Source organism: Hyla sarda, chromosome 7, assembly GCF_029499605.1.
Source record: "Hyla sarda isolate aHylSar1 chromosome 7, aHylSar1.hap1, whole genome shotgun sequence".
NCBI lineage: Eukaryota > Metazoa > Chordata > Amphibia > Anura > Hylidae > Hyla > Hyla sarda.
Genome location: NC_079195.1, coordinates 108,339,733 through 108,359,017, shown reverse-complemented (window position 1 = coordinate 108,359,017; position 19,285 = coordinate 108,339,733). Strand labels below are relative to the sequence as shown.

The window sequence follows — 19,285 nt, the reverse complement described above, 5'->3', positions numbered from 1 at the left end:
AAGGTTGTTCAGGCATGCTGAGAGTTGTAGTTTTGCAACATCTGGAGGCACCCTGGTTGGAAAACACTGCTCTATGGTATTATTCTCAAATTAAGATTTCGGCCAATAGCCACTTATCATTAGTGTTGAGCGGCATAGGCCATATTCGAATTCGCGAATATTCGCGAATATATGGACGAATATTCGTCATATATTCGAGAATATTCGCATATTCGTTATATTCTCGTTTTATTTTCGCATACGCGAAAATTCGCGTGTGCGAAAATTAACATATGTGAAAATTTGCATATACAAAATTAGCATATGCGAAAATTAGCATATGCGAAGTTTGGCATATGCGAATTTTCGCACGCCAGTCTCACACAGTAGTATTAGGGCCTTCTTTACACCACACAAGCTGGAAGCAGAGAGGGGTGATCACTGTGATGTGTATTGTGAAGAAAAAAAAAAAAAAACGAATATTTGTAATTACGAATATATAGCGCTATATTCGCGAAATTCGCGAATTTGCGAATATGCGATATTCGTGAATAATATTCGAATTGCGAATATTCACGAGCAACACTACTTATCATTTCAGATAGATGTAAACATAATAATACTGAAATGTATTAGTCAACTAAATGATATGTTTAATTTACAGGTCAGCACCAGAAGTCAGGGATAACAGCATGTATTCTAAAGCTTCTGACATCTTCAACTTGGCGGCTGTATTTTGGGAAGCAATAAGTCTCCATATAAACACAATTTATCAAAATCAACCCCTGGAGTCATTTCAACATTGCAGGACACATTTGGTAATAAAGACATATTTTTAAGACATTCATGAGATCAACTACATCACAAACCAGTTATAACTCCTCACTAAGGAATAGTCACACACTGAAGATGTGTTGTTGAAACTTCTACAATTGTTCTGTACATCTTAAAGGGGTACTCTTTAAATCAACTGGTGCCAGAAAGTTAAACAGATTTGTAAATTACTTCTTTTAAAAAATATTAATCCTTCCAGTACTTTTTAGGGGCTATATACTACAGAAGAAATGCTTTCCTTTTTGGACCACAGTGCTCTCTGCTGACCTCTGCTGTCCATTTTTGGAACTGTCCAGAGCAGGAGAAAATCCCCATAGCAAACATATGCTGCTCTGGTCAGTTCCTAAAATGGACAGCAGAGGTCATCAGAGAGCACTGTGGTCCTGACATCAGAGAAATCCAAAAAGAAAAGCATTTCCTCTATAGTATACAGCCCATAAAATGTATTGGAAGGATTAAGATTTTTTTTAATAGAAGTAATTTACAAATCTGTTTTAACTTTCTGGCACCAGTTGATTTAAAAAAAAAAAAAAAACATTTCCACGGGAGTACCCCGTTAATGTAATAAGTTAATATCCATTTACCTGCTATACAAAAATCACATTTAGATGTACAATAAGTAATAGTGTCTGTATTTTAGCATCTATTATATAACCCCGACCCCCAGACCTTCCACAGTTTAACTGAGCCAAACCTAAATGATCATATGGTTTTATGGTAAGCTAAGGATCAGTTTACATAACATTTCAGCTAACAACAGTATCTTGTACCAGGTTCTACGGTACATGCACACTGTAGAATAGATTGCCTAAATGCTCCCATGTTTAAAACTCAGCTCAGCATACTTTTTTGCATAGAACATACAGAATACACATTATAATAGTTATTCCAATGTATAGCAGCTGAAAAGATACAACAAAATTAATTTTGGCATTCCTTGAAGGGGTACTCTGCCCTAGACATCTTATCCCTTACCCAATGGATAGGGGATAAGATGTCTGATCATGGGGGTCCCGTCGCTGGGGACCCCCGTGATCTCGACGGCGGCACCCCAGACATCTGGTGCACAAAGCGAACTTTGCTCCGTGCCGGATGACTGGTGATGCGAGGCAGAGGCTCGTGACATCCCCACTCGGGACGTCGTGGCCATGCCCCCTCAATGCAAGTCTATGGGAGGGGGCTTGATGGCCGTCACGTCCCCTCCCATAGACTTGCATTGAGGGGGTGTTGCCGTGACATCACAAGCCTCCGGCGCTGCACTTGACGCTCTAAACAAACGTTGGGTGCAGCAGGGAGATTGCAGGGGTCCCCAGCAGCGAAACCCTCGCAATCAGACATCTTATCCCCTATTCTTTGTAAGTCCGAGTGTTTCATATCAAGATGCAGATGTAAAATGCAGTCACATGGCAACCTAAAACCAATCCAAAGGCAATAACAAAGAAACTACCATTTTGCAGAGTTGACCATGATCACAGTAGATATTTCATATACAGTAACCCCCCCCCCCCCCCCCCGACCTGCAATGGCCCCGACATACGATAATTTCAACATATGATGGCCTCTCAGAGGCCATCGCATGTTGAAGGCAGCATCAACATACAATGCTTTTGTATGTCGGGGCCATCACATAAACGGCTGTACGGCAGCACAGACTGCTTCAGCTGCCGCCAGATAGCAGTTTAAGGTTCCCCGTGTGCTGCGGTGATGATCACTCACCTGTCCCCGGCATTCCTGACCATCCTCTTCAGGATCACCTGCATGGCCGTCGCCCTTCTTCATCGTCATCACGTCATCGTGCAAGCCGTCCTGTCATCCAGTAGGAGCAGCGTGCGCAGCGACGTGACGACGGCGATGAAGAGCGTCAACCCCGGGCAGTGATGGTCCGGAGCGGCGGGGACACCCCGGGGACGTGGCAACAGTGATGGAGGGTGACATCCAGGGCAGCGGTGACGGTCCGTAGTGGCGGGTACAGGTGAGTATAACTTCCTATACCGATGGTTTCAACTAACAATGGTTCATTTGGAACGAATTACCATCGTATGTTGAGGGATCACTGTATTTGGTTGTTCCCATATATATATAATTATACAAATGTACACAGTACAGAAGTATAACTATAGAAGGTGTAGAGGTAGCAGTTGCCACAGGGCCCTGGTGGTTGAGGGGTCTATGTTTCACATGGTAGGCATGGAGTCCTGTTACAGATTTTGCACTCAGGCCTAGAAGCTACAAGTTATAGCTCTGCATCCATGCATATGCAATAGATACAGTAGATAGAAAGAGTTTTGATCCGTTAAAGTCTGAGTGCTGAGACTTCCCACTAATCGCTAGATTGGTGAGAATGTATAGCTTGGAAGAAAGACAAGACAGAGGGATATGATAGAAATTTGTATACATAAAGGGAATCAACAAGGTAAAAGGGAAGAGTATATTTAAAGGAAAACGGTCAGCCTGTTCACCCACACTAAACCCAATACACTGGGTTATAGTGTGGGTGAACAGGATTCAAACGAGGGGTCACTTACTTATTTTTGTCAACTGGCCGTCATTATAACTTGTTCTGAAGTTCCGAGATTTCTAATGAGAAAAATCGCACTGAAGGCATCTCCCCCGCCGGCTGGCCGCCTCTCGCTCCTGTAGTAAGGCTCCTAAGCCCGCCCCTCCACTATGCATATGCATTGGATTCAACTCTACGACCTAGTATGGAGTCCCACATCACGTGATCGCAGCGCTCAGTCTGAAGAGCGCATGCACCACTATATTTTCCCCAGCTCTTACGCTGGGGAATGTGAAAGCTGGGGAACATATAGCGGTGCATGCACTCTTCAGACAGAGCGCTGCGATCACGTGATGTGGGACTCCACACTAGGACGTGGAGTTGAATCCAATGCGGGGCGGGCTTAGGAGCCTTACTACAGGAGCAAGAGGCAGCCAATCGGCAGGGGAGATGCCTTCAGTGCCCTTATTCGCATTACAAATCCCGGAACTTCAGAAAAAGATATATTGGCGACCAGTTCACGAAAATAGGTAAGTGACCCCTAGTTTGAATCCTGTTCCCCCACACTATAACCCAATCTATTGGGTTTAACGTGGGTGAACAGGCTGACAGTTTTCCTTTAAGAGAAGAATAACTACAAGAGGACATAGTTTTAAATTACAGGGGCAAAAGTTTCTGCAGTGATACCAGGAAGTATTTATTTACTGAGAGAGTAGTAGATGCATATAATAACCTTACTGCAGAAGAGGAAGCAGCAAATACAGTGAAGGAGTTTAAGCATGCATGGGATAGGCATAAAGCAATATTTTATAAGATAAGACCAGGGACTACACATAGTATTCAGGATATTGGGCAGACTAGATGGGCCAAATGGTTCTTATCTGCCGTCACCAACACATTCTATGTTTTTATACAGTTGTGTGCTTTTCTCCCCAACTTGCAGCTCCATCCAAGGCACGAGACAGCTTTACAGAAGTATATTGGAGCCTGTCTCTTACAATGAGTTGGATTGACCAGCGAGTCAGGGAAAGAAGTGCACAGTGGCCTGCTCCCTCTGACTATATCTAGTGAGGCTCTCAGCACTAATACTGACCAATATAAATTTTTTAATAACATTTTTTTTTTTAAATTATATTTATATACATTTTTTTTTTTATGACAGAAACAGTGTAATCTCTTAAGGATGCAGGGCGTGCCTGTATGCCCTGAGCCCGGTCCCAGAATTTAAAATGGGGTCACGCCGTGACCCCGCATCATACGGGGTCGGTCCCGGCTGCTAATGATAGCCGGGACCCTGGGCTAATATCGCCCAGCACAGATCGTAGTGCCACGCGCTATTTACCCTTCAGACGTGGCGATCAAAGTTGATTGTCGCGTCCAAAACAAAAGTAAAAGCTTCCAGGCAGCTCAGTCAGGTTGATCAGGACCATCACGATAAAATCACGATTTCCTGATCAGCTAGGACGCGAGCGGAGGCCCCATTACCTTTGCTGCGTCATGTCCGATCTGCGTTTGATTGCTCCAAGCCTGAGCTACAGGCTTGAGCAATCGAGCCCCTAGAACGCTGATCCATGCAAAGCTATGGCTTTGCAGGGATCAGGGTAAAAGATCAGTGTGTGCAGTGTTATAGCCCCCTATGGGAGCTATAGCACTGCAAAAAAAAAAAAAGTGAAAAAAAAATGTTAATAAATGTCATTTAACCCCTTCCCTAATAAAAGTTTGAATCACCCCCCTTTGTTCCATAAAAAAAACCAGTGTAAATAAAAATAAACATATGTGGTATCGCCGCGTGCATAAATGTCCGAACTATAAAATGATATAGTTAATTAAACCGCATGGTCAATGGTGTACGCACAAAAAAATTCCAAAGTCCAAAATAGCGTATTTTTGGTCATTTAAAATTTGGTCATGAAAAAATTAATAAAAAGCGATTAAAAGTCTGATCAATACAAAAATGGTACCGATAAAAACTTCTGAACACAGCGCAAAAAATTAGCCCTCATACCGACCTGTACGCAGAAAAATAAAAAATGTTATAGGGGTCAGAAGATGAGAATATTTAACGTATAAATTTTCCTGCATGTAGTTATGATTTTTTTTCAGAAATACGACAAAATCAAACCTATATAAGTAGGGTATCATTTTAACCATATGGACCTACAGAATAAACATAAGGTGTAATTTTTACCGAAAAATGCACTATGTAGAAACGGAAGCCCCCAAATTTACAAAATGACTTTTTTTCTTAAATTTTGTCGCACAATGAATTTTTTTTCCGTTTCGCCGTGGATTTTTGGGTAAAATGACTAATGTCACTGCAAAGTAGAATTGGTGGCGCAATAAATAAGCCATCATATGGAATTGTATGTGCAAAATTGAAAGTGCTATGATTTTTAGTAGGTGATGAGGAAAAAATGAAAATGCAAAAACGGAAAAACGCTGAGTCCTTAACCCCTTAAGGACAGGGGTTTTTTCTGTTTTTGCATTTTCGTTTTTTCCTCCTTGCCTTTAAAAAATCATAACTCTTTCAATTTTGCACCTGAAAATCCATATGATGGCTTATTTTTTGCGCCACCAATTCTTCTTTGTAATGACATCAGTCATTTTGCCCAAAAATCTAAGGCAAAATGAAAAAAAATAATAATGGTGAGATAAAATTAAAAAAATATGCAGTTTTGTAACTTTTGGGGGCTTCCGTTTCTACATTGTACATTTTACGGTAAAAATGACACATTATCTTTATTCTGTAGGTCCATATGATTAAAATGATACCCTACTTATATAGGTTTGATTTTGTCGTACTTCTGGAAAAAATCATAACTACATGCAGGAAAATTAATACGTTTAAAGTTGTCATCTTCTGACCCCTATAACTGTGTGGGGCAGTATGTGGGCTCCTTTTTTGCGCCGTGTTCTGAAGTTTTTATCGGTACCATTTTTGCATTGAGAGGACTTATTGATCGCTTTTTATTCATTTTTTCATGATATAAAAGGTGACAAAATGCACTATTTTGGACTTTGGAATTTTTTTGCGCGTGCGGTTTAATTAACAATATATTCTTATAATTCGGACATTTCCGCACGCGGCGATACCATATATGTTTATTTTTATTTTCATTTACACTGTGTTTTATTTTTTTTTTTTTTACGGGAAAAAGGGGGTGATTCAAACTTTTATTAGGGGAGGGGTTAAATGATCTTTGTGAGTTCGGGTAGAAAACAGACATGGCGCACATCTACAATCTTGTATGATGATCTGATTGCTTCTCAGCATAATATCAAAAACTAACCGGTTGTTAGTATACATTTTTGATCAAAAAGTACAAGCCCACTCGCCACGTCAAGGCCACCTATTCAGAGTGGGTCCCTAACGTCCCTAGCATAAAATGGCGTAGCACTGGGCGGCGACCACCACCGCCGCGACTCCAGTGCCCACGGGGGGAGCGACCCACTGGCAGAGCGGCCCCAATGTCACTCAAACCAGTCTATGGGCCGCACCCGCCCGCAGACACAGCGCCACGGCAGCAACGGATGCCGCCCTGCACCACACCAGTGTGAACAAGGTGTAATGGCTCACTTACCATGCTCTCCCAGTCAGACTGGGAGGCTGCCAGGAATGAAATGGCCCTTGTGTGGCTAATTACCACCTATATAGGGTTGGGCTTAGGGGGTGGGGAAGAGTGCAGCACATGTTCACACAAAAAACAAAAAAAAACAAAGGGAAGGATAGAAATCACAGTGTGAATTCGGGTAGAAAACAGACATGGCGCACATCTACAATCTTGTATGATGATCTGATTGCTTCTCAGCATAATATCAAAAACTCACAGGTTGTTAGTATACATTTTTGATCAAAAAGTACAAGCCCACTCGCCACGTCAAGGCCACCTATTCAGAGTGGGTCCCTAACGTCCCTAGCATAAAATGGCGTAGCACTGGGCGGCGCCACCACCGCCGCGACTCCAGTGCCCACGGGGGGGGGGGAGCGACCCACTGGCAGAGCGGCCCCAATGCCACTCAAACCAGTCTATGGGCCGCACTTGCCCGCAGACACAGCGCCACGGCAGCAACGGACGCCGCCTTGCACCACACCAGTGTGAACAAGGTGTAATGGTTGGGCTGAGGGGGTGGGGAAGAGTGCAGCACATGTTCAAACAAAAAAAACTAAAAAATGATCTGTATTCACTTTTTTATTTCACTTTTTTTTTGCAGTGCTATAGCTCCCATAGGGACCTATAACACTGCGCACACTGATCTTTTACATTGATCACTGGTTTCTCATAGGAAACCAGTGATCGATGATTCTGCCGCTTGACTGCTCATGCCTGGATCTCAGGAACTGATCAGTCATTCGGTGATCGGACAGCGAGGAGGCAGGTAGGGACCCTCCAGCTGTCTTGTAAGCTGTTCGCGATTTCGCTGCGGCTATCTCGGACAGCTCCCTGAGCTAACCGGCATGCTTTCACTTTAGACGCGGCGTTCAACTTTGAACGCCGCGTCTAAAGGGTTAATATTGATCAATAGATCAATGGCGCGCGCTGGTCCCGGCCATGTGTATGGATCGGGAGAGGACTCATGACATAACGTTACGTCATTGGTCCTTAACAGGTTAAGGGGTTAAACATTATACTAAGAATGCATCAGCAGTAAACCATACACATACCAGTAAAATATAAATATCATATCTATGCTGTTTTGAACAAGGGTGGGACAAGATGCTCTGGGGTTATAAGTAGATTAAAGAGAGCCTGTCATCAGAATTTACCATATATAACTCCTGGCAAAATATTATATAAGGTACAAACTTCTTCCTTACCATCTCCGGGAGATGTTCCTGCCTGGAGGGATGGTGAGGATAAGATGTTTGAAAGTGTCCCCCGCCAGCCCGTAACTAGTCCCCTGGGTGGGAAGATATACATTGCAATAAGGTGCTACACTGAGTTTCTATGTCTCCGCAATACAGAGCTGTAGGGACCCTGTATGCTGCTGCACAGGCCCTATGTACATAGCCATGCCACACAACGGCTCAGAAAGATATAATACATTGATGACATGTGAATAAAAATGGAGCTTGATGTATTGATTTATGCTAAATGGACTTTGTAGAATACGATTATTAGTACAAGATTTTAACAAACTATGTCTAACATGCCATTTTGTAGGAAGAATATTGTCACTCTGTAAGCATTCAAAACACAAGTGAAGATCCAGTGAATAAACTAGTGAAATGTGTACTGAAATGTTGGAATCGAAATCCTACAAGAAGGCCTACTTTGGACGTGATACTCAATACCATTAAAGAAATAACAACTCATAATGCTACGGGCTGGTAAGTTAACTTTTGGAACTTTTCTGGCCTCATGTATTCTTTCTGTCTGTGAGGTCCCAAAAGTTAGAACTACACCACTCATATACTGAGCCATACACATATTCAGCCATACCATTATATGGGTTTTCCACTCTGGACAATGCCTAGATTTCAAAAGGTTCTCATGGCTACAAGTTTATCACAAAGTATTACCCTGGGAGCCCCTTTGTACCACCAGTAGGCACGTCAGCATCAGAATTGGATCATGGAACAATGGGAAAAAAATGGTTTGAACAGGTTCTTTTTTATTTAAAGGGATATTCTGGTTTCATACATCTTATCCCCTGTCCAAAGAATAGGGTATAAGATGTATGATCGCAGAGGTCCTGCCGCTGAGGACCCCCGCACTCTCGGTGCAGCCCCCGGCATTCTGTGCCAAGCACTGCTTCAGAGATGGAGACGTGACATCACGGCCACACACCCTTGTGACGTCATGCCCCCTCCATTCATGTCTATGGGAGGGGGCGTGACGGGGGCTGCACAGAGAGCATGGGTTTCCCCAGCAGTGGGACCCCTGCGATCATACATCTTATGCCCTATCCTATGGATATGGAAGAGGGCCATCATGAATGGAGGGGCGTGGCACGATGTCACTAGGGGGCATGGTCATGACGTCAAGTCCCCGTCTCGGAGGCAGCAACCGGCACAGAATGCCGGGGGCTGCACCGAGAGCACAGGAGTCCCCAGTGGTGGGACCCCTGCCATCATACACCTTATTCCCTGTCCTTTGGTTAGGGGATAAGATGTATAAAGCCAGAATACCCCTTTAAGTGATCAGCCAGGGGCATGTCTGTCACAGGTTGCACTATGGGAAGAAGACAAGCAAGTGAAGGCAGTATGATGCTCTGGGCAATGTTCTGCTGGGAAACCTTGTGTCCTGGCATCCCTGTGGATGTTACATGTACCACTTACCTAAACACTGCTGTAGACCAGGCATTGGCTTTTCAAACAGGAGATTGCAACCTGCCGCACTGCATAAAATATTCTGAAATGGTTTCAAAAGTTTAAGGTCTCCAAGTTCCCCAGATCTCAATCTGATTTGGCATTTGTGTAATGTATGGTTCAATATCTAAGCCTATATCCTTCAAAACTCACTCTGGTTAGGTACATTAGCTCACTGTTATAATAGGAGAACTATCCATCTTGCATTTTTCTAGCATATAAAGAAGCATATTGGCCCAGATTTATCAATCTGTGAGAGAAAAAGTGGAGTGATTTCCCCACAGCAACCAATCACAGCTTAGGTTTCACTTTACCAGAGCTCGTTAGCTGAGCTGTGATTGGTTGCTGTGGAAAAATCTCTCCACTTTTTCTCTCACACAGTTAGATACATCTGGGCCATCGTATTGCTAGAAGGTTGATAATAACAGAAAAGAGCAAAATAACAGAAAAATGGACAATAGTGAAAGTAAAATTCTTCTTTTCTAAAATATCCAAATGTTATTTTTTCTTAGCTCAACGGCTGTAGAAAGAATTGAATATTTTGTGTCTGAAGATGAAGAAGAGGAGGAAATGTCAGAAGATGTATATGAAACAATTATTGACTGTTCCTCTACTGATCTCTCATCTGACTCCTCTGATTTCTATGATTTTTCATCTACTGGATTCTATGTTGACTATGCTTGGGGAAGTGTGGTTAGAGAATTTACACTTATACATGTACCTTCAAACAACACCAGACCCTTTATTGAGTTGAAAGAAACATCTACTTATAATGACATTGGTATTTCACCGAGGAACAAAACACATTCTAAGAGAGGAATTATTTTATAGGTGGTTCCTCATGAGTACAGTTATATATATATATATATATATATATTTTTTTTTTTTACTAAATTCGATTTTAGCTCAAATCACAAGTTTGCATAAAATTGTCAACAGGCATAAGATACATGTGACAAATGCAGTGATCAGAAAGTGGCTGTAAAAGTTTACATATACTGTAAATATGTACTGTGTATATATAATTATACTGTGTAATTATATGTATATGTAATTATCCTGTGTAGAAACATCAGTATCTACATGCATTTGTGTCATATGTGTATTAAAGTGCTACTCCGGTGGAAAACTTTTTTTTTTTTTAATCAACTGGTGCCAGAAAGTTAAACAGATTTGTAAATTACTTCTATTAAAAAATCTTAATCCTTCCAGTACTAGAGTAGGAGAAAATCGCCATAGCAAACATATGCTGCTCTGGACAGTTCCTAAAATGGACAGAGATGTCAGCAGAGAGCACTGTGGTCATGATGTCAGAGAGCACTGTGTTCCAAAAAGAAAATAACTTCCTCTGTAGTATTCAGCAGCTAATAAGTACTGGAAGGATTAAGATTTTTTAATAGAAGTAATTTACAAATCTGTTTAACTTTCTGGCACCAGTTGATTTAAAAAATAAAAAGGTTTCCCCCGGAGTACTCCTTTAACTGTAATATTATGTTAGACTTCCATAAACTTGTTGTGTGTGAATGTAAATAAGTAAATATTTAAGGATGTTTATTATACATAAATGTATGTAATGAATAAATGATTAAATCAATATTTTTTCTGGTTTTACAAAAAGGAGATCTGTGTAACTTTATATTTTTACAGTTGTACCCCTCTAAGGACAAATAAATGTACGTCCTTTGTCTGCTCCCAATGTATGAAACAGACTCAGCAGCTTAGTGCACTTAATACCCAGTGAATCCCACTTACTGATGCAGGACATCACTGATCCGGGGTCTAAAACTGGAAAAATCCCTCTCCGGTACCTAATAGCAAAATCTGTTGAGCGGCATGGTCCAGTGTTTGCAATAAAAAAGATTGCAAGCAATTGTCCCCTATGGGGGCTAAAAAAAATGCCGAAAATATGTTCCCTTTTCTCTTTTTGTTTCTTTCAAAAATCTATGTTTATTGAAAGTAATTCAAAGTTTACAATTAAACAAGTGTAAGAAAAACCCAAACAGAGCAGCTGGGGGAAAAAAAAAATTATTAGGGGAGAGCAGGCAGAGGAGGTCTCACATCCCAGCCAAGGGACCACACTGCGTGCGAACGCAAAGATGTGATCATGAAAGATAAGCAGCAAATGAGGGGCCAGGTGTAAAATCACGCCATGCCTTCCAAGCAGACAAAGCATCATTTCTTGTTGGATCAAGCTCTGCCATCAGAGGCTCCATTCTATGGAACATGTACTACAGCTACCATGTACAGCTGCAACCCATGTACAGCTGCAACCCATTTCCCAACAGTAGGAGGCATGTTAGATTTCCATTGTTTGGGAATAATAGTGCAACCTGCTGCAAAAAAATTGTCGCAACAGACCACGTTTGATCAGTTTCAATGGACCAATGATAGCATAGCCAGTTGTAAGGTAGGTGAGAGGAACAGCAACCTGAGGATATGAAAAACAGGGTGCCAAAACGTTTGAATTGTAACACTGTCAAGGATGCCTTAAGGTGATGCCTTAAACTGTGAGTGACTACCGCTGTGCTATTTTGCTGAGTGTCGACATAAGCAAATTCACACCAGACAATGTTGGTATAAATCCCCTTCTCAGCATTGACTCCCAAGGAGATCTGCCCTTTATTAGAAAGTCACAATAGTTTTTACAATTGACAAAAAGGGGAGGGTAAAACTATTGCATCAAATCATCTTTTTATATGCTGATTGGTCATTTGAGCATGGCTTAGTATAGGTCACTTATGTTGCAACTTCTCTATCTTGAGATTTTTCCATCCTTCCACGAATGCCCAATGTTTGGACTTCAACTCCTAACTTCACGTATCTTCAGACTCCATCCCAAGGTTCTCATCTTAATTACAGGCAAAGAGCAAGCCGAAATGTTTTGAATTAAAGGAGTAGTCCAGTGGTGACCCAGTGGTGAACAACTTATCCCCTATCCTAAGGATAGGGGATAAGTTGCAGATCGCGGGGGGTCCGACCGCTGGGGCCCCCCGCGATCTCCTGTACGGAGCCCCGACAGCCCGCGGGAAGGGGGCGTGTCGACCTCCGCACGAAGCGGCGGCCGACACGCCCCCTCAATATAACTCTATGGCAGAGCCGAAGCGCTGCCTTCGGCAATCTTCGGCTCTGCCATTGAGATGTATTGAGGGGGCGTGTCGGCCGCTGCATCGTGGGGGAGTCAACACCCGCTATCTGGCCGGAGAGCCTGGCCCCCGTACAGAGAGATCGCAGGGGGCCCCAGCGGTCGGACCCCCCGCGATCTCAAAACTTATCCCCTATCCTTAGGATAGTGGATACGTTTTTCACCACTGGACTACCCCTTTAAGGAAAACCAAGTTCTTCTGCAATATTTTAGCAATAGCATATAGCATTTAGCAAAGGCATATGATTATACAGTGGAGATCAAAAGTTTGGGCACCCCAGGTAAAAATGTTTTATTAATGTGCATAAAGAAGCCAAGGAAAGATGGAAAAATCTCCAAAAGGCATCAAATTACAGATTAGACATTCTTATAATATGTTAACAAAAGTTAGATTTTATTTCCATCATTTACACTTTCAAAATAACAGAAAACAAAAAAATGGCGTCTGCAAAAGTTTGGGCACCCTGCAGAATTTATAGCATTCACTGCCCCCTTTGCAAAGCTGAGACCTGCCAGTGTCATGGATTGTTCTCAATCATCATCTGGGAAGACCAGGTGATGTCAATCTCAAAGGTTTTAAATGCCCAGTCTCGTCTGACCTTGCCCCAACAATCAGCACCATGGGTTCTTCTAAGTAGTTGTCTAGAAATCTGAAAATAGTTGACGCTCGCAAAGCTGGAGAAGGCTATAAGAAGATAGCAAAACGTTTTCAGATGTCAATATCCTCTGTTCGGAATGTAATTAAGAAAGGGCAGTCATCAGGAACAGTGGAAGTTAAAGCAAGATCTGGAAGACCAAGAAAATATCAGACAGAACAGCTCGCAGGATTGTGAGAAAAACTATTCAAAACCCACGTTTGACTGCACAAGAAAGATCTGGCAGACACTGGAGTTGTGGTACACTATTCCACTATAAAGACATACTTGTACAAATATGGTCAGTGTTTGAACTTTGCAAATGAACATATAGACAAGCCTGATGCATTTTAGAAACAAGTTCTGTGGACCATTGAGGTTAAAATTGAACTTTTTGGCCGGAATGAGCAATGGTACGTTTGGAGAAGAAGGGGAACAGAATTTTATGAAAAGAACCTCTGTCCAATAGTTAAGCATGGGGGGTGGATCAATCGTGCTTTGGGGTTGTATTGCAGCCAGTGGAACAGGAAACATCTCACGAGTAGAAGGGAAAATGAATTCAATAAAATTTCAGCAAATTTTGGAAGCTAACTTGATGCCATCTGTGAAAAAGCTGAAGTTAAAGAGAGGATGGCTTCTACAAATGGATAATGATTAGAGATGAGCGAACTTACAGTAAATTTGATTCATCACACACTTCTCGGCTCTGTGGTTGCTGACTTTTCCTGCATAAATTAGTTCAACTTTCAGGTGCTCCCGTGGGCTGGAAAATGTGGATACAGTCCTAGGAGTCTCTTTCCTAGGACTGTATCCACCTTTTCCAGCCCACCGGAGCACCTGAAAGCTGAACTAATTTATGCAGGAAAAGTCAGCAACCGCAGAGCCGAGAAGTTCGTGACGAATCGAAATTACTGTAAGTTCGCTCATCTCTAATAATGATCCTAAACTCACCTCAAAATCCACGGGGGATTACATCAAGCGGTGTAAACTGAAGGTTTTGCCATGGCCTTCACAATCTCCTGACCTCAATATAATTGAAAATCTATGGATAGACCTTAAAAGAGCAGTGCGTGACAGACAGCCCTGAAATCTCAAAGAACTGGAAGACTTTTGTAAGGAAGAATGGGCAAAGATACCTCAAACAAGAATTGAAACACTCTTGGCTGGCTACAAAAAGCATTTACAAGCTGTGATACTTGCCAAAGGGGGCAGTACAAGATATTAACTCTGCAGGGTGCACAAACTTTTGCAGATGCCATTTTTTTGTTTTTTGTTATTACGAAAGTGTAAATGATGGAAATAAAATCTAACTTTTGTTGACATATTATAAGAATGTCTAATCTGATGCCTTTTGGAGATTTTACCATCTTTCCTTGACTTCTTTATGCACATTAATACAAATTTTTACCTGGGGTGCCCAAACTTTTGATCCTCACTGTAGATATGTTACAGCCTGCACTCCGGCAGCACATGTCGGCCGCGAGCACATTGTTCCTGCTCCCGGCGGGCTGGAATTCGCATTGCGGGACGCGCCCGCATGTGAATCCCGGCCCATCACTTACCTCATTCTTCCCCCTGTGTCTCAGCTCCGGCGCGTGTGTTCCCGTCTCCTAGGGCGCGCACGCCGGAGCTCTGAAATTTAAAGGGCCAGTACGCCCATAATTATGTGTAACACCTGACACTACTCTATAGTCCCTGCACCTCCCACACTTCTCTGCCGCATCTTCAGTGCCATTTGCCTGAGAGGAAGCGTACCCATTGCCTGTTTTGCCATTCCCGTGTATCCAGACCTTCCTGCTACGTTTTTTGACTACAAACCTTTGCCGCCTGCCTTGACCTACTGCTACGTTGACTATGCTACAGCCTCATCCACCCCAGTTACCTGTGTGGTCGAGCCGTGTCGGGGGTAGCGACCGGGCTGTCGCCTGCCGCAGCAAGCCCATCCTGCCTTGCAGCGGGCTCTGGTGAATACCAGCGGTACTTTAGACTCTGCTCCCTGATACGGTCTGAGACATCTGCCACACAGGTGGAGGATCCACTTCCAGTCCCGTGACAGGCTACATCCAGGTGCGTGACAAGATATAGCAATCAATATATCAGAATATTATAGACCCAACAAAACCTGCGCTAAAGCCAGACACGCCGGCCGTGAGCACACTCTGCTTATATCCCCGCTGCTGGTGGGGCTGAGATTCGTATTGTGGGACGCGCCTGCATGCAAATCCCAGCCCGTCACTCACCTCCTTCAACTTACGCCTCTCCGTGCCCTTGCAACCACCTCCGCGCTCGCCAAAGCTCTTTCACTTAAAGGGCCAGTGCTCAATTAATCAAGTGTCTACACCTGTCCCCTGTCCTTAAATACCTTCTCCTCCCTTGGTTCCCTGCTGGATCTTTGGTTACCTTGTGCCATAGGGAAATTTCTGTGTCTCTGTTACTGTGTTCCTGTTCCTTGCTACCTTACCTCCCCTGCACCTGTGTTACCTGCCCTGACCTACTGCCATCTTGCCATGTCCTGCCAGTCTCCTTCTGGGGTACCTTTGCCAGATGTCTTGGATCTTTCCACCATCGTGGCTCAGCAGTCGCAGCAGTTAGCTCATCAGGTGCAACAACTGAATAAACTTTCAACCATGGTGCAACCGCTCCTTGCCGCTCAGCAGCAACAACAGCAGCAGCCACCGGTTCCTGAGCCTCCTCCTGTGTCTGCAGCTTCCTCCAGGACAGAGCTTTGTTTGTCCTTGCCTTCAAAGTATGACAGAGATCCCAAGCTATGTAGAGGCTTTGTGACACAGTGTTCTATCCATCTTAAACTCATGGCAGATCTGTTCCCAACAGAGCGTGCTAAATTGGCATTTGTGTTCTACTGCTTGGAAAAGATTTGGCCTGAGCTACTCGTCTCTGGGATCATAGAGATCCGGTCTCCTTGAACCTGTCAGCCTTCCTTGCAATGCATTTGAAGAACCCGCGTGCGCCTCCTCTGCCGAGACTGCTCTACTGAACCTCTGCCAAGGGAACTCCTCCGTTGTCAACTACGCGGTTCAGTTCTGCTCTCTTGCCTCTGAACTATCTTGGAACGACGAGGCCTTGTGTGCTACCTTTAAAAAAAGGACATTCCTCTCGAATCAAGGATGCTCTCGCTGCACGAGATTCTCCAGATAACCTAAGCGAACTTATACATTTAGCCACTCGAATTGATGTGTGTTTTGCCGAGAGGCAGGAGAAACTTCCTTTGGAAAAAGAACCTGCCCGAACACGCCATTTACCTTGTCCGGCCCCCGTGTTCCAACATCCACCCCTACTCTCTACTTTGCCTCTTGCCAAAGAGGCTATGGAAGTGGACCGTTTTCACTTAACACAGCAGGAAAAATCCTGTCAACGCAATGAGAATTTGTGCCTATATTGTGCCAGTCCGGGAGAACGCTCTCAACTTGGACAAGTAGGAGTGGCTTCCCTAGATGTTAATATTACCTCTCCTCGCTTGACCACCCCGGTTCAGGTATTTTCCTCTGCCAAGATGTCTTTCTTCGCTTCTGCTCTTTTGGACTCCGATTCCGCAGGTAACTTCATGGGTGCCTTCCAGGTCCATAATTACCGTCTTCCAGTGTCTCGTCTTGCTAAGCCCTTCTACATCTCTTCTGTTAATGGACAAAATCTGAACTGTACGGTGCAATTTCGCACGGAACCCCTCGTCATGCAAGTAGGAAATTTGCATAAGGAAAAAATTTAGTTCTATGTGCTACCACATTGTACTCCGGAGCTTCTTCTTGGTCTTCCTTGGCTTCAATGTCATTCACCACAACTTGACTGGAAATCTGGTGAAATCACTTGTTGGGGACAATATTGCCAAGATCTTGTTCCCTCTGTGATATATTCTGTGCCTGTTAAACTCAGACGTAAAGTCTTGAATTGGGGACATTCTTCCTTACCAGTTCGTCACCTTAGAAGACGGAAGACTCCATGACAGAAGCCTGCAAGTTCCTTAAAGCCTTTGCCCATTCCAGAAACCCCCTGGTCTCATGTAGTGGGGAACTCTCTGAATTCCAAAGAAGAGGGGGAGAACAAAGGGGGGGTACTGTGACACCTGCACTCTGGCCGGACACATCGGCAGTGAGCGCTCTCTGCTTACATCCCCGCTTGCCCGCATGCGAATCCCAGCCCATCACTCACCTCCTTCACCTTCCGCCTCTCCGTGTCCTTGCAGCCCTGGCACATGTGCCCCCGCCTCCTAGGGTGTGTGCGTGCCGGAGCTCTTTCACTTAAAGGGCCAGTGCTCAATTAATCAAGTGTCTACACCTGTCCCCTGTCCTTAAATACCTTCTCCTCCCTTGGTTCCCTGCTGGATCTTTGGTTACCTTGTGCCATAGGGAAATTTCTGTGTCTCTGTTACCGTGTACCTGTTCCTTGCTACCTTATCTCCCCTGCACCTGTGTTACCTGCCCTGACCTACTGCCATCTTGCCATGTCCTGCCAGTCTCCTTCTGGGGTACCTTTGCCAGATGTCTTGGATCTTTCCACCGTCGTGGCTCAGCAGTCGCAGCAGTTAGCCCGTCAGGTGCAACAACTAAATAAACTTTCAGCCATGGTGCAACCTCTCCTTGCCGCTCAGCAGCAACAACAGCAGCAGCCACCGATTCCTGAGCCTCCTCCTGTGTCTGCAGCTTCCTCCCGGACAGAGCTTTGTTTGTCCTTGCCTTCAAAGTATGACAGAGATCCCAAGCTATGTAGAGGCTTTGTGACACAGTGTTCTATCCATCTTAAACTCATGGCAGATCTGTTCCCAACAGAGCGTGCTAAATTGGCATTTGTGTTCTACTGCTTGGAAAAGATTTGGCCTGAGCTACTCGTCTCTGGGATCGTAGAGATCCGGTCTCCTTGAACCTGTCAGCCTTCCTTGCAATGCATTTGAAGAACCCGCGTTCGCCTCCTCTGCCGAGACTGCTCTACTGAACCTCTGCCAAGGGAACTCCTCCGTTGTCAACTACGCGGTTCAGTTCTGCTCTCTTGCCTCTGAACTATCTTGGAACGACGAGGCCTTGTGTGCTACCTTTAAAAAAAGGACATTCCTCTCGAATCAAGGATGCTCTCGCTGCATGAGATTCTCCAGATAACCTAAGCGAACTTATACATTTAGCCACTCGAATTGATGTGTGTTTTGCTGAGAGGCAGGAGAAACTTCCTTTGGAAAAAGAACCTGCCCGAACACGCCATTTACCTTGTCCGGCCCCCGTGTTCCAACATCCACCCCTACTCTCTACTTTGCCTCTTGCCAAAGAGGCTATGGAAGTGGACCGTTTTCACTTAACGCAGCAGGAAAAATCCTGTCAACGCAATGAGAATTTGTGCCTATATTGTGCCAGTCGGGGAGAACGCTCTCAACTTGGACAAGTAGGAGTGGCTTCCCTAGATGTTAATATTACCTCTCCTCGCTTGACCACCCCGGTTCAGATATTTTCCTCTGCCAAGATGTCTTTCATCGCTTCTGCTCTTTTGGACTCCGATTCCGCAGGTAACTTCATGGGTGCCTTCCAGGTCCATAATTACCGTCTTCCAGTGTCTCGTCTTGCTAAGCACTTCTACATCTCTTTTGTTAATGGACAAAATCTGAACTGTACGGTGAAATTTCGCACGGAACCCCTCGTCATGCAAGTAGGAAATTTGCATAAGGAAAAAATGTAGTTCTATGTGCTACCACATTGTACTCCGGAGCTTCTTCTTGGTCTTCCTTGGCTTCAATGTCATTCTCCACAACTTGACTGGAAATCTGGTGAAATCACTTGTTGGGGACAATATTGACAAGATCTTGTTCCCTCTGTGATATATTCTGTGCCTGTTAAACTCAGACGTAAAGTCTTGAATTGGGGACATTCTTCCTTACCAGTTGGTCACCTTAG

The 19,285-nt window shown here is 44.0% G+C and overlaps 1 protein-coding gene across 6 annotated transcripts in view; it reads left to right on the top strand.

Moving 5' to 3' along the window:
• The window catches only part of LOC130281834 (uncharacterized), a 110,346-nt gene extending 99,881 nt beyond the window's left edge, over nucleotides 1-10,465 (top strand). For all 6 annotated transcript variants that reach the window (XM_056529512.1, XM_056529511.1, XM_056529509.1 and 3 more), the window contains 3 exons: nucleotides 644-797; nucleotides 8,473-8,639; nucleotides 10,133-10,465. In XM_056529512.1, coding sequence (XP_056385487.1) covers nucleotides 644-797; nucleotides 8,473-8,639; nucleotides 10,133-10,451 — 640 coding nt within the window. In that variant the 3' untranslated portion in view covers nucleotides 10,452-10,465. The remainder of the gene's footprint in view (nucleotides 1-643; nucleotides 798-8,472; nucleotides 8,640-10,132) is intronic.
• The last annotated feature ends 8,820 nt before the right edge of the window (nucleotides 10,466-19,285 follow it).